Source organism: Pinus tabuliformis, chromosome X (genome assembly GCF_031772625.1).
Source record: "Pinus tabuliformis cultivar Carrire ecotype Pingquan chromosome X, CPIR1, whole genome shotgun sequence".
NCBI lineage: Eukaryota > Viridiplantae > Streptophyta > Pinopsida > Pinales > Pinaceae > Pinus > Pinus tabuliformis.
Window position 1 is genome coordinate 36,790,503 of NC_142308.1, and position 17,073 is coordinate 36,807,575.

At 40.1% G+C, this 17,073-nt stretch overlaps 1 protein-coding gene across 1 annotated transcript; it reads left to right on the forward strand.

The window, feature by feature from the left end:
- The first annotated feature begins 877 nt into the window (after positions 1-877).
- On the forward strand, positions 878-6,165 carry LOC149138214 (uncharacterized). The gene is made up of 2 exons (XM_089450287.1): positions 878-2,355; positions 2,523-6,165. Exons 1-2 carry the CDS (start codon positions 878-880, stop codon positions 6,163-6,165), a joined length of 5,121 nt encoding a protein of 1,706 aa, XP_089306413.1.
- Positions 6,166-17,073: the final 10,908 nt, after the last annotated feature.

A 17,073-nucleotide genomic window follows, 5' to 3' on the forward strand; every position in this document is an offset into this window, starting at 1 on the left:
TCTGTGGTTTGTATCTTTTGAATCAGTGACCGGAGAATCCACAGTATGAACATTTTTATACCAACGTTTCAAATCCCAAATGGGATCCATCATCAGGATTTAAGAATGATGATAAAAGAAGAGCATTTTAGAAAGAATAAATACTAATGAGCAAAATTTTTTAAGGAACAACACACTGTCGGCTAGAATCTTAATTTAATTTAATTTAATTTTTATTTTTATTTTAATAAATTACTTTTATTTTTATTTTAATAAATTACTTTTATTTTTGTTTATTAAAATTTTTGAAGAGTTAATATCTTAGTTCATAACCTATTGATTAAATTAGGGAATAGAACTAATACTAAAATTAGTTAATTGAACTAAAATATATTAATTTCTATATAAATTAAATTAATATATTAAACTAATTCATATTAACAATTATAAATAATAAATATTTATAATTGATTAATATAATAATTAATAGTTATATAGAAATTATTATATTATAGCATTATAATGTTAATTATTATATTAAAAAGGTTATTTCTATAAAAATATATGGATAATATATTAATTCTTATAAAAATACTAGGGCAATATATTAATTTCTATATAAATTAAATTAATATATTTAAACCAAATCATATTAACAATTATAAATAATTAATATTTATAATTAATTAATATAATAATTAATAGCTATATAGAAATTAATATATTATAGTATTATGAAAAACTAAAGACTCAAAGGGGAGAGATGACCTACGGCTGCTGCAACCAACCCTAGGGTTTCTGCGAAACCTGCAAACGGCAGGCCTGTCAAACTCGGTACAACCGGCAGAGTCAGGCGAACCAGCGATCAAGGAGAAGCGCCCATAAGGAACAAGGCAAAATGCAACCTCCTCAGGGGGAGGGCCAGGGGCCTCCCCCCAATTCGGACAACCGAACACAGCATACGGAAGACAAGGAGAATGAAAATGAACTGAGCGGCGGTACCATGGACCACAGAAAGCAGAAAGGAAAGGACATTGATGCAGAAGAAAGAAACAGGGCAAGCTCTTCAACTTGCAAGCCTGTAGCTGCCCACAGACCAAGGGTGGAGTTCCCGAGTGACCGTATCAATGCTAGGATAAAATACATGAGAGATCATGCGCTGATCGGTAAATTCATAGGAATATGGCCGATGGAGAAAGCGCTGAGAAGTTGGATCAATACTAAATGGCATCCAAAGGGGCACATCACTCTGCACTTAGGAGCCAAGGGCTTCTTTACAGCAATTTTTAACTGCCTAGAAGATCGCAATAGGATATTGGATGGGGGTCCTTATTTTTTCAACTCCGTAGGATTATATCTCAAAGGTTGGGTCGAAAGATTCAACCCAGACAAGGAGGATTTGAGCTCTGCGCCAGTGTGGATAAGGCTTTATTCACTGCCGTGGGAATACTGGGAAGAAAAATCTCTACAAGAGATTGGGAACGCACTTGGTGAGTTCGTAAATATTGCAGAAGAAACAAAATCATGCAGATACACATCCTATGCTCGGATCTGTGTCTATATGGATCTCAAGCAAGCGTTGCCAGACACGGTAAGTTTCTTTCATGAAGACTCTGAGTGGATTCAAGTTGTAGACTATGAACATGTGCCCTTTAGATGCAGGAAATGCCATGATATAGGGCATCTCTATAGATATTGTCCTCAAAATAAGAAACCCTCCTCCCAAGACAGTTCCGACAATCAAACAACAGATGGCTTCACTAAGGTAACAAATCGAAGGAGAGGAAACAAGAAAGCTACAGGCAATCCCAAGGTAAATGCAGTCAATAAGGCAATGCCTACAACGAGCAATAGTTTCGCAGCACTGGCCAAGGATGATGAGCAAGATTTGGAGAAGGAAAGGGAGAAGGACAAAGAAGCCCATCAAGAACAACCAGGCGAAACTTCAGGGCAAACAGGAAAGAAAACTCAAAAGCAAGCAAACTTGATATCTCAAACCAAATCCATGCCATGGCAACCACAAGGAATAGACGTTGAATACACACAACCAAATGAAAAATCATCAAATGAACGAGTGGATACCTCTCAAGAACCTCAAATCATGGAAGAAGATCCGGAGCCCTTAGATATAGGGGAGCTGGACATACTAGGTTTGGAACAAGCATGCAAAACAGGGAATTTTGAAAAAATACCAGAACGGCAAGTGGATAACCTAGTAGAAGTCTTGAACAGAGCACAGAAGAAATACTCTCTAGGAGTCCAAATAGGAAGTCCATGGGATGGTAAATTTATCACCAAGGACAATAAGAAGAGAGGCAGAAAAACAACACTTGAAAGAACTATGAAGATTGGAGAGATATTAGTGGAGTCAGGGAGGTACGCCAAACTGACCAAGTATTTCAATGCAAACCCCCACCCTTCTCAATGAATTTGATATCATGGAATATCAGAGGGCTCAATGGCCCGAAGAAAGGTAGATTATTAAAAAATATGTTGATGCAAGAAAAACCAAGTATACTCTTTTTGCAGGAGACGAAATGCAGCTCAACAATTTTGGAAAAAATAACAGCGAAAGCTTGGCCAGGAGGGCTAGTTACAGCTGTTGATGCTCAGGGAGCTTCGGGAGGATTGGCAATCCTTTGGGATGCCCGAGCCATCCAACTTAACAATATACAAGCTAACAAAAGTTTCATCCAGGCAACTTTCCACCTCTCAGGTACTAATACCCATGGACTGATAACTAATGTATACTTTCCTCAGGATACTGCTCAAAATGCTCAAATCCTGAATACATTGTCAGAACTCAACAAAGACAGGCCATACCCACTGTGGATCTCTGGAGGCGATTACAACATGACAGCCAACATGGAAGAAAAACAAGGCGGTAGAAGCAGAGCAAATAGTGATGGCAATCTACTAAAAAATTTCATTAATAACAACTGGTTGATAGATATTCCCACAAGCAACGGCCTCTTCACTTGGACTAACAAAAGGGAAGGTTTGCAGCAGATTGCTTCGCGTCTTGACAGATTCCTCATCTCAGATAATGCAACTCACTTAGGAGGGGAATTCACAGCATCTATTCTTCCTATCTCTGGATCAGATCACTGGCCTATCGAACTACAATGGAACAGGCCAGGCAACAATCTCAAACGCCCCTTTCGATTTGAAGAATTTTGGTTATCTCACCCGGACTTTGAAGAGCTAGTCAGATCAACCTGGCTCAACTTCAATCCGGCTGAAGGCACTAGAATGTCTAGGTTCCAGCAAAAACTCAAGCATCTAAAAGGGGCAATCAAACAATGGAATCATAACACTTTTGGCAACATCTTTAAAGCTCAAGCCATTCTCAACTCAGAGATGAAGAAAATCCAGCAAACCATTATCACCGCTGGGCGCACGGAGGAACTTACCAAACAGGAGCAAGCTATAGAATCTAGAATTTTAGAAAGGGACAAACAGGAGGAAACATTATGGAGACAGAAATCAAGAATCAGATGGCTAAAAAGTGGAGAAAAGAACACAATTTTTTTTCATAAAACTACTGTGCAGCGCAAAATGATAAATTACATCACTCACATTAAAAATGAACAGGGGGATAAAATTGAAACTCATGATGGCATTGAAGGGGAATTTCTCAATTATTTTAAGAAAGCTCATCAGGAACCCAACATAAACAGAATGCCGGCCATCAATAAGCTTCTAAAGAACATACCCAGGATAATAACAGAGGAACATAATAGTCTTCTCGTTAAGCCTATTAGCTTACAGGAAGTTGAAGAGGCAGTTCAACAAATGAAGGAAGGCAAAGCGCCCGGTCCGGATGGTTTCACGTCGATTTTTTTTCATAAATTCTGGGACTTGATAAAGAATGAGGTCTGGCAAGTCATGGAGGAATCTCGGGCTCTCAGATGGATGTATCCAGGCTTAAATGCTACCTTCATAGCCTTAATTCCAAAGGGGGAAGATTCCAACACTCCTGACAAGTACAAACCTATTGCTTTGTGTAATATCATCTATAAAATTACTTCAAAAGTAATAGCAACAAGATTAAAGCCGCTTCTCCCTCTTATTATCTCGCCCGAGCAATCAGGTTATGTAGAAGGACGACAAATAACGGACGGGATTATTCTAACTCATGAGATAATCCACTCCTTAAAGCAAACCAAGAAGCCAGGTATGTTGCTTAAGCTAGATCTATCTAAAGCTTTTGATAGTCTCAGTTGGGTCTATATACAAAAAATTCTTATTGCCTTTGGCTTTGCACACTCATGGGTCAGATGGATCTTTAACCTATTATCTTCAGCTTTCTTCTCTGTGTTAATTAATGGTATTCCTTCGGCTACTTACCATCCCTCCAGAGGTATAAGGCAAGGAGACCCCTTGTCTCCCTTTCTCTTTGTAATAATGGCTGAGGGATTGGGTAGAAGCATCACCGCTGCTAGGCTCGATCAGAAATTAAGAGGTATTTCTTTTAACAACTCCCCTGCCTACTCCCACCAGCAATTTGTAGATGATAATATGCTTTTTGGCCATCCTTCAGTGCAGGAAGCTCGCCTCCTCAAATCAATCCTGTCAACATTCTCTGATGCTTCTGGTGCCCTTATCAATCGAGTCAAATCCCAAATCTTTTTCTTTAATACCCCTGTTCCTACCCAGAAAGCTATTGGTCGAATTCTGGGTTTCACCAGTGCCTCCCTTCCCTCCAAGTATCTCGGTGCCCCTCTAATGGCCTCAGCTCTCAAACATTCTTCCTGGAAGCAATTGTTGGAAAAACTAGAGACTCGACTATCCCTTTGGACCAATCGAGCTCTGAATATGGCTAGCAGAATCGTTCTTATCAAGGCAGTCCTTCACTCCATGCCCCTCTATCTTTTCTCCATCCTGGCTGCCCCCAAATGGGTTCTCAAAGAAATCAAGAATCTCCAGCGCAACTTTCTGTGGGGAAGCTCAGGCCAAAATCGTAAATGGGCTTTAATTAAATGGGATAAAGTTTGTCTTCCTAAGAAAGCAGGAGGTATTGGTCTAAGAGATCCTGAGCACAACAATAAAGCAATGGGTGCAAAAATTTGGTGGAGATGGCTGGCCCATCCTAATACTCCATGGGCCTCCCTTTGGACAGCTAAATATGCAAGCAACTGCCCCATGGAAGAAAGAATACGAATGACAGAGATAAGTACGGGATCGGTAATCTGGAATTCGGCTATACAACACAGGAGTCTCATACAAGAACACAGTTTTTGGGAAATTAAAAGTGGAACAACTGCTCGATTTTGGGAGGACTCATGGCAGCAATTACCAAAAATAAGAGACATTCTCCAAGACCATCCAATTTCAGAGCGGGAGATAAATCAATTAGCCAAAGTCAATCAATTTTGGAACACAGCTACAGCTCAAGAACATAGGCAATGGAAAAATGCAAATCAATTTTTACTGAACAGCTCTGCACAAACTCAGCAACATCTCAATACAGAATTACAAAAGAGGCAAATCACTGTCTCAGAAGAAATGGACATTTTAAGATGGGGTTATGAAGAGAAAGGAATTTTCACTACAAAGGAAGCGTACAACATAATAATCCAAGAGCAACTAAACAAAGATAATTTATGGGACAAAATTTGGCACATTTCCAACTGGTCGAAGGTTTCTACATTTCTATGGCTCCTTTGTCACAACAGAATTCTAACGTGGGATAATCTCAGGAAAAGAAGCTTCTCGGGCCCATCTATATGTCACATATGCAGGCAAGAGGAGGAAACAGCCCTACATCTTATGCAAACTTGTCAAACTGGAAGGAAACTCTGGGAGAAGGTTGCTTTCCGCTGTCAAAAAGAGGGCAGAGTGCAAGGAGATCTCAAAGCCACCATACGCAATTGGAGTCAAAAGCCATTTCAAAGTAATCTCCTTAACACCTTGTGGCATCTTATACCTGGCTTACTGATGTGGAACATATGGAAAGAGCATAACAGAAGAATATTCAAAGATCAAACTATGCCTCTAGAAAAAATCTGGAACAAATTTCATCAGAACATCATGGAGACTCTATCAATTAGAGAATGGTACTCAGACGATCTTCTCACATTACCTCAGGAAAAAACAGTATGGGACAATTGGAGGCTTCAGATAAATCAAAATTCAATTAATAAAAAGAACCCCAATATGCAGAGTCAGGAATTAAGCCATTAGACTCCGCCCCCCATAGACATGTTCCAGCTCAACTTTGATGGAGCTTCTAAAGGAAATCCAGGGAAAGCAGGATACGAAGGAGCATTCAGAGACCATAATGGTAATCCTCAATGCATCTTCCTGGGCTCGATAGGATGGGACACCAACAACTCAGCAGAATTGGAGGGATTATGGAGAGGTCTCAAATTAGCCCATGAAAGGGATTTTTTTCCTCTCATTATAGAAGGAGATTCGCAAATCATAATTAGAATGATCATAAAGCTTCAGCACGGTTCACCCATTCACAAAGTAAGCAATAGCTGGAGAATGGCCCAGAGGCTTGAGCTAATCAATCACTGGCTTTCTCAGCACCAAGCAATCACATTCAAACACATCAGAAGGGACGGAAATAAGCTTGCTGATCTTCTTGCCAATATTGGAGTGGAAGCTAAGGGTGTTTACTTTGAAGGTACTATTGCCAGCTTAGTTTCCGGGGACCAAATCGCCAAAGTCCAGGAAATTGTCACTCAGGCAAATCTCAGATTAAATATACACACCCGGATGCGGGTGATCACAACTGCAATCAATGATCGCTTATGCCAAGTAGACACCTGGCTTGAAGGATGACAGGCGGAAGGTCTACAATGTACGCGACGTAGGAGGGCGCTTTAGGTTCATGGCAGGTGAATTAAATCCTGAACAGTCTCGAAGTGAGTTTGATATCAATGCAAGCATGGCTGCTCTGCACACAATTCGGCTCATTAACATGGATCGGCTCAACACCTCTGTTGCAGTTAATGACTATGTTCTTTATGAAGCTAGGCCGCCTCAGCTCCCCTGTCTGGTCTTTCGGGTCAGCTTAATCGCTTGGCTCTGGAATCGTCAGGATTTTATCAGCATTCCCACCATTTCGGGCTTACTCTGTCTCAATCGTTCTCTCAGGTCTTTTGCTTCTGATTCAATGCCTCGCAGCCGAGGTATCCCGCATCGTGGAGGTCGGTCAGGGAACATGGGTCGCCCTTCTCAACCTGCTCCTCAACATGTTGCCCCCATTGCCTTAGTTCCTCCCTCATCTCCGCCTTTGGACCAAGATAGGCTTATCCCGAATAACTCTTACCAGACCTCTAGGTTTATATTCCAAAGTCGACTCAACAGGCCTGTGGTGACGGTGAATTTTACCGTATTTGTCTCAGAGGAGGAGAGCAACCAGCTCAGTTCGACTCCTCCCGCTTCCTCACACTCTCAGGATGACAATGTTCTACTTGGGGATATGACTGGTTTGGTGTTTCACGCGGACCATATGCACGAGGACGCCCCTGTTTCGGAAGCGCCTCAGCAGCCTGACCCAGCTCAGGAAGATGTTATTGTATGCGGGCCATCTCAAAGAGCAGCTGGTTTTCTACATCTGGTTACTGATCCTGATGGAGCGCCGGTTCTGGACGAAGATGGGCTCGTGACCTGGGTAGCTTCACCAAGCCAGGCAAAGGAGGACATGCCAGCTTCTCCAAGTCATGCGGATTAATCTCTGCTCCTTTCTGACGGGTCGCCTTCTGGTTCACATGCTATGCAATTTTGGTCCTGTGTCTTTGATTTTGCAGTTAAATGTCCTTGTCTGTTTCATTCTCATGCTTCAGGCAGTAACTATAGCCAACACAGGTTTCAATTTTTGTTTTAAAAATAGCTATGCTAGTCGCTACAGTGTTTTTGAGGTCACTGAAGGTTATGATAATTGTAGTCCTGGTAAATTTTGTCAGTATGTCAGGGACCAAAATCAAATCTCTGAGGTCTGTATTGTAAATCTGGTTGACAGTTTAAACTGTAATGTCCCTGAGTTTTTGGTTGAGGAATGGCCTCGGCCTCCTCTGAGGTCTTGACCTCATTGTACATATTTTTTCACCTTTTTTAATAGAATTAGTATTTACAGAGAAAAAATAAATATATTATAGTATTTTAATGTTAATAATTCTATTTTTGATATAAATAAAAAGGTACTGACTAATAATAATAGAATAGGAGAGGGATAACTTACCTATTGAATGCTTTACCTGGGGATGTGTTGGCGATTTTGATTTCCCTGATCAAGGGAAGCCATCTCCCGCTAATCTCCATACCATTGTCTCTGTTCAGATTATGAGGATGCTTGATAATTTCAAGTGCTTCTTTGATCTTCCGTCTCTGATGCTGCTCTTCCCTTGCGATAATTGATGCGTTTTCCAGGCAGATATGGTGCTTAGTCTTCGAGGAGTGTTCTACCAAGGCTGAGGTACGAGATCTTCCATTCCTAATATCAGCGCCATGTTCCTTGAGCCTTGTCTGGAGGGAGCGACCTGTTTCACCTATGTAGCTTTTTCCACAAGAACAATCTATTTTATAGACTCCTTTAAGCTGATGATTGTCAATATCATCTTTTACAGACTTCAAACCTTGCCTGATAGTACCAGGAGCTGAGAAATGTGTGATAATGTTTTTCTTTCTTAGGATTTTAGCGATTTTGTCTGTAACCCCATGGATATAAGGTAGAAAAACCTTACCACATTGAGGTTGGTCTTGAGCCTTAGGCTCATGAGATAACAACTTTCTTTCAGCTTTCTCTATGGCTTGTTTAATCTCATGTTCTTTGTAGCCTATATTCTTAAAAGTTAAAACTAAATGCTTCTTTTCTTCATTCAGATGCTCTGAGTCAGAAATTCGAAGGGTTCTAATGGCAAGAGTGTTTAGAACACCAAACTTCTGGGCTGGGTGATGGTGGGAATCCGCATGGAGGTAACTTTCTGTGTGGGTTGACTTCCTGAAAACCTTATGGCCCAAAGAGCCATCCTCTTTTCTGATGATTAGAACGTCTAAAAATGGGATGCTCATGTTTTCTTCAAGTTCCATCGTAAATTTTATTTCTGGAGAGATAGAATTTAAGTGAATGAAAAACCTGTCAAGTTCTGCTTTACCATTATAAATATTTATTATTTATAATTGTTAATATGAATTAGTTTAATATATTAATTTAATTTATATAGAAATTAATATATTTTAGTTCAATTAACTAGTTTTAGTATTAGTTCTATTCCCTAATTTAATCAATAGGTTATGAACTAAGATATTAACTCTTCAAAAATTTTAATAAATAAAAATAAAAGTAATTTATTAAAATAAAAATAAAAGTAATTTATTAAAATAAAAATAAAAATTAAATTAAATTAAATTAAAATTCTAGCCGACAGTGTGTTGTTCCTTAAAAAAATTTCCTCATTAGTATTTATTCTTTCTAAAATGCTCTTCTTTTATCATCATTCTTAAATTCTGATGATGGATCCCATTTGGGATTTGAAACGTTGGTATAAAAATGTTCATACTGTGGATTCTCCGGTCACTGATTCAAAAGTGTTATGATCTTTTGGTAATCACTTAACATCAATTGTGTTTAGATAATAAGACGGATCAAGTAAATTCGCGCATCAATACATCATTATTTTATAAAGACATCATTTCATTACAACATATATCACAATCATACATAATAGAAGTAAAGAGATAAAACACAGGAATTTTTGCAACAATCTTCTTTACTGATCTTCAGTATAGGTTTACAGACTCAATACTTCCCTGCGCACTCAGCAACAAACACTACTATAGGCCTCTGCACACTCAGCTGCAGACCCTTTTTCCCCTCTAAGACTTACCTCTCTGCGCTAGACTTCTTCGTTCGTACCCATATACACAAACATGGATTTTCCTTAGATTCTCTAAGGCACACCTATTTATACAATCCCATGGTCCGCGGATGATGGGTAGATCTCAAAAACTGACTCAACTTTACATGACTGAGGGTAAAAACCCTTTTGACTCTTAACTAGCTCTGTGCTCCCCGTTCACAATTTGCGAAGAATTTACATCTTTTTACATCAAAACTTGGGATTTTGCCCCAAAACTGACCCAGGGGACCCCATCCCCACACTAATTGAACTTTGCTAGAAACAACTCCCCGTTCAGCTTCACAAGTTGAACTGCACCTCCATCCGTAATCTCCTTGACAATATATGGCCCCAACCAATGCATCTAGAACTTCCCTGGAAACTTTGTGAACTTACTATCATATAGAAATACTAAATCTCCACTTTTAAAGGTGCACTGCTTCATATGGCGATCATGCCATGCCCTTTCGTGATCCTTCTGCACCTGTTGATGAAAACCGGCCAAGAAACGATCTTCCTCCAACTCAACTAGCTGCATGAGGCATTCTTCCATGGTATCCTTATAGGCCATGCCTGTAACTGCAACAATCCGCAAACTTGGCATGATGTACTCCATCGGCATCACAACGTCCTGTCCATAAACCAGTCTAAATGGTGTTTGTCCAGTCAACTTTTTATAGGTAGTTCTATACGCCCACAGAATAACTGGTATGCACATTTCCCAATCATTTTGATTGGCATTACAAATCTTTGTTAAAGCATTCTCCAGGATTTTATTAAAGGCTTCCACTATTCTGTTCGCTTGAGGATGATATGGCATACTTTTTTGATGATACATATGGAACTCTTCAAGCAAGGAAACAAGTGTTTCATTCAAGAAGTGTGAACCCCTATTACTCATAAAAATTTTCGGGCAACAAAACCAAGACAAGATGTATTCAAAAATGAACTTTACAGCTATAGTCACACTACAATCCTTCACTGGCTGCGCCTCATCCTACCTGGGCAAGAATTTGGTGGTTGTAATGATGCATCTTGCTCCTGTGTTCTTTCCTAATGGCTGAATTGGCCCCGCGAAGTCTATTGCCCACTTATCGAATGCCTATAGCAACACTTGTGGGTTCATAGGAAATTCATCCCTTCACAATGACCTCCCTGTTCTCTGACAGACATCGCATGCCCTGCAATAATCCTTGGAATCCTTATGCACAATCGGCCACCACAGTCCTACTCGTAGGATCTTCTGCATAGTTTCTCTTCCCGCAACTCCTCCTTATGCTTCAAAGAGGATACTTGGTTGTTCATACTTTGGGACATACCTACACGGAACTTCATCCGATCCCATTTTATATAAGTGCCCTGCAATGACATAAAAATCTACAGCCCTGACCACCGATTCTTTCTTTTGCTGCGTTGTATACCCTTCAGGAGTTGTATTGGTAGACAAGAACTGGATTATGTTTGCAAAATTTTCATCTGTGATGCACACAACAAAGAGATGCGCATCAGGGAATCCTTCATCCAGGTCTGTAGGTTCATCACCATGGTCTGTGTACATTTTGAAGTGCGCACCCAACAAATAGTGCCTGAAGTTTTGGAACATACACCATTTCCAATCCTTCGTGCCCTGTTGTTGAATAATTCTTTTCTGACTTAGATAACTTCCTGCTCACAAACGCTATCGGATGGTCAATATCACCTATGCCTGGTTGGGTTAGCACAACTCCTAATGCTATGCAAGATGCATCTACATGTACGTGGAATTCCTTCTTCCAGTCGGGGAACACTAGAATACGCGTTGTAACCATTTTTTACTTCAATACATCCAAACTCTTCTGGAAATCATTGTCCCAACAAAACATCGCATCCTTCTTCAGTAATCTCTCCATGGACGCAATGATCAGTGCATATGCTTTGATGAACTTCCTATAATATCCTGTGTGGCCCAATGTCACGTGCAACTGTTTGACATTCCTCAGAGGCTCCAAATTAATAATAACGATAATTTTTGTAGGGTCTACCATTAACCCATGCTTATAGATAGCATGGCCCAAAAGTATCCCATATGGTATGTAAAATATGAACTTCTTCATATTAAGGGATATTTGATACTTTCGACAAGTATACAACATGAAGCGAAGACTGGAAACATGCTTCTTTACTAACCCAAACATTATCCAATCATCAAAGTAAACCTCCTAAAACTTATGAATAAATTCTTTGAAAACCGTGACTACCACCCTAGAGAAGATTGTAGGGGCATTCTTAAGTCGAAGGGGAATAACTTATACTAAAAATAGCCCCATCCAGTAGCTAAGGTAGTCTTACTCCGATCCTCCGACGCAATTTTTATCTAATGATACCCTGAGAACCCATCAGTAAAAGAATAGGCTTCTTGACCTCCAACATTCTCCAATACTTCGTTTGTGAATGGCGTAGGAAATGGATCATGGAAGCAAGCATCATTCAACTTTCTTAAATCTACACAAATCCAAATTTCACCCTTCGTCTTCTTTTCCTAAACCACCATAGGAATAACCCAGTCTAATTCCTCGACAGACTCAATAATCCCAGCTACAAGCATATTATCTAATTCTTCACTCACTTCTTCCTTGTACTTAGGATTCAATAGTATGGGTGTTGCTTCACTGAGTTCGCATATGGCTTCAGAGTGATATTCAAGACACCCAGATCACCTATTATCCCCTTCAGATCAGAGTACTTGGTGGGAAACAAGTCCTGATACTCCCGCAATAACTCTGCTACTTTTTCCACTGTGTCCTCGTCCCAATAGTCACCGGTGTTTGTGAACTTTGGCTGCGTTTCCAATCCAATATTCACCTGCTTAGTATTCAAGGGCTTTGAGACGTTAGGGACTCCCGCCTTAGGGCCCACAACTTTGAGTTGTCCTTTTAACTCAGGAATACTGATGTTCCTAGGATCTTCCTCACCTTCCTCTGTAGTGACATTGTAGCATTCCATAGCGTGGCACAACTGCATACTTTAGTCTGGTTGTACCCATGTGACAGGTTCTACAGGAATTCTAAATATTGCATATTTTATATCTTGTAACGCTTCGTCAATACACTCAAATCCATCTTCAAAACTGAAAGTTAACATAAACTTTCCTTTAGAACATCCCACTCTGCAGTTTCGTGTCACAACGTTGTTTCTAGATACCATTTCATCGATATAATATCCAAAGTGTGGTAGAATATGTGAACCCATTCTGGTTGTGGTTCTTCTCCCCATGCTTTCATCCATCGAGCCAGATGCTTGCATGAATCATCCTTTCCCATATATTTCTCTGTAATGTGGGTATTGGAATATCCAAACCATAGCTTCATCATCCGTTGATAGTCCTTCCAATCTGCAAAGTTGTTCTTATGTGTACCCCACCATCTGGTAGGCGTAGCCCTCAGTGTGATGCCTAATGCCTGGAATTGATGTTCCTCTGGTACATCCCTTTCAAATTTATACAAAAATAAATTGACATCCTCTAAACCATCATAATATGGTAAGTTGCATACCTCAGTGGATATACATCGGATTGACTTAATAATCCTGTTGCATCACAATGACAATACCTCATGCAATATGTTCTGCCAGTGCTCAAGCTCCTCATATGAATCTAAGTTGTCGAAGCTGTCATTCTCCCAATCCTTGTCTCGTGTAGTAAGCTTATAGATTTGCTCAATATCATCCTCCTCATAGTAATCTTAGACTGGTTCAGTATATCGTGCACCCTCAGCCGAATCTAATGGAACAATAACCCTTAGTTCCTTCTTCTCAAATGTCATGTTGTGCTTCTTGAGGTTGATGACTATGTTCATATCAAATGCCAAATCAATTCCAAGCAGCGCCGAGTATGGGTTACTGTTGTCCACTATTTCGATCACTTCAAAATCAGCTATGGTTCACACCCCTTCAATATCCACAGTTACTCCATGTAGGCGCCCCATAGGAATAATATTTTGTTGATTCGCCATTCTCAGCTGGATCGGGGACCACTGTAGTTTTGGTCTTCCCATTATTTCCCATGTTTGCTTCGAAAAAATATTTGCATCAGATTCCAAATCAAGGATCACTTGGTCCATTTCAAAATCTCCAATTTGGGCAGTCAATCTCATCTCCCGACCAGTCCTTTTATTACCTTTGTCACTTTATGCACTACACATTGTTCTGACAGTGGCTTATCCTTGCCAGTGCAGTTATCTATCAATTCTTGCAGTACCTCTATTGCTTTTTGGTCCCTTATGAGTTTCATGCAGGTCTATAAGAAAGATGTTAACAATGAAGGGTCTATTTCTTGCACAATACTGATTTCTGGAGGCTTCTCTGTGCTTGTACTCTGATCCCTTGATGTAGAAGATCCTATGTCCACAAAGCTCCTTTTTTCCTCCGTAAACATTTCCCTCACTTTATTCACATCAAATCCAGCCTCCTTGTCAACATCCTTGCATACCCATACATTTTCCTCTGGTCGTTTCCCTTTATCATCCCTGGTATCTATACCACTTCGAATAACAACATTAACACTGGGTCCATCTTCGCGAGGTTCTGATCTCATCATCTGGATGTTCTGCATAGGCTGCTGGGTCTACTTCTTCTTTTCTTGTATTTTCGCGATGAGCACAGGACAATCTTCTATGACATGATCAAACTGTCGACAATATTGACAAGAGGGGTGCGTTGGATTCTGACAATATCGCGCAAAGTGTCCTGGTTCTCCATAATTGTAGCAAATGATTTGACCTCGACTTGTTCTAGCTCCTCCCCCTCATCCTCTTCCACATCCATAGAATCCTCCTCGCGCTGCAGTTGTACCTTGATCCTGCTGAGGACGCGCCTCCATATGTACTCTAAATGTTGGTGTTTTGTCCATCATTAATTCATAACTTCGGCAATTGCGCTCATCGTGACCTACAAACTTACACAAATTGCAAAATAGTTGCTAGGGAGTCAGCACAAACTTCTGTAACAAATGAAAATTGTCCATCGTATGTTTTCATGTGATTTGGTAGATAGTACACCATGGTACCACACCTGCACTCGTCCTAGCGGTATTTTCTGGCTTCATGGGGACAGGACCTCCCACAACTAGATAATTTTGATACACTAGGCAATGATCCTTGTCGTGACCATGGCCTTTGCATTTTAAACACCATACTTCTGCGTGGCTCTCATTCTAGACTTCCTTTCCCTTTTTGAGACTCTGCAACGCCATATGCAGGCTAGCAAACTGTGACTGAATTTGTTGCACTCCTAGATTCACATCCTAAATAGGTGAGGCCTATAATGTCATAGAAATCTCTAGTACCTCAGCCTGCATTCCAATATTTTTCTGTGCCAATGGCAATCTCAAATGAGGTAATAGCGAAGCAATATACTAATCCTAATGTTGTTCAACTGAGATATGTAGATTAGCCTGTTGCAGTAGAAATTTCTGTCTTTGATCAAAGTCCCATGAAGACTCATTCACCTTCTGCTGGATCTCTTTGACCTCTGTTACTGAATGGGATTACGACTTAGGCTTCTTTAATTCATTATTTAGCGCATCCATCGTATCCTTCAGTGTTGTAGCTGGATGAGTCATACTATACTTAATATACCAGCTTAGTGCCCTATCTTGCAATGTTGTGACTAGCTGTGCTTTCTTCAGGTCATCATTTTTTATCTGTTGTGACTTCCACACAACATCTGCTACAAACCAAAATTGTTCATGGTCTTTTGTCCCCAGACCTTTGAATATGGGTGTCTTCACATCATTCGCCATATTGAATAGTGGAGGTGGAGGTGGAGGTGGAGGTGTAGGTGTAGGTGGAGGTGGAGTGGATGGATGTGGTATTCCCGTGATACCCTGATTTATCGTCTGCGGTGCACCTTGAGGCATCTTTAGACTATTACTTTCTTCGTCACTATTAGATGATCCTAAAAAAGGATTGTACTCAACACCTGAATCTAAATTTCTTCTTAATGGCTTTCCACTTCACGTAGCTCCCGTCAAATCTCGACTAAACATCAATTCAATGGCATAACCTGTTTCTCACACAATAGCATTTTAATCCAGGTTTTCAGGGACTTCATATACTTACCTCTTGGTCCTTTAAAAAACTAGTATTCAGCTTCGCTATAACTAACATATGTATCGATCGCAAACCCAGTAATGAATTCACCCAAAATATTATCGATCCAATAATTGATAGCCGTTGCGATCTTGTTTTCTGAACCTTCCAGGTGCCTCACAAGCTCTAGAGTCCACACAATAGGGTTATCCAACTTCCATGTACCTTGATAGTATGCCAATTTATACAACCATTCATATAACTTGCACGGAAAAGAGCAGAAGAAAATTTCATGTTCTTCTGTATACATGTATCTATTCAACCACTCTTCTTTCAATAGGCGTGAATTCCTATTTTCCTGGGCTGAAAACTCATGAAACTTCCGGTCTATCCACTTATCGATCTCTTTCCTAGTCGGTATCCACTTATGGCTCATCACATATTCCTTAGATAGGTCCCGATCCCAGAAATGGAACCATTTGTTGGCTTGAGGGGGCTTGGACCGAGGTTCATAGTTAGCTGCACTAACCAACAAAACCCTACACTACTAGCCCTTTCGGAAACAACCTGCGTAGCGCAGGATGTAGTCTCACTCGAGGTAGTATTGGGGTATTCTAGAACTAGGTTTCTACATCCAAAGGACTATGTGATGTGTTTCTGTTATTTCTAGGGCTTTATTTCGACCTTCACGAACCATAACCCTTAAAACTCGTAAATTACAGTAACTAATAGATTACAGATTCAAACTCTTCGTCGATTTCTCTAAACATTCATAACATCATGTAATTAACCAAATCTACCACTTTCACGCATCTATTAAGTACTTTTCATGATAAATTGCAGTAAACAGAGTGAATATACAACAAATTCAGAAGTAAACACAAACACATAGATACATAGACAATGCTCCAAAACAACCTTTATTATGCTTAGATCTTCAATTACAGGCTCTTTCTACCCTACTCACATAGTTGCAAGGGCCCATGCACTCAGCTGTAGACTTACGAAGGTCTCTACGCACATAGTTGCATGAGCCTTCCTCTTCGCCCAAGTACAAAATAGGAAATACAAACCCAAAACTTGCCTATCTATGTTCTTCGCTATATGGACTGACTTTTCTATGACCCTCTATGATTCCTTTTATATCTTCTTCTATTACAATACCATGGTACGCGAAC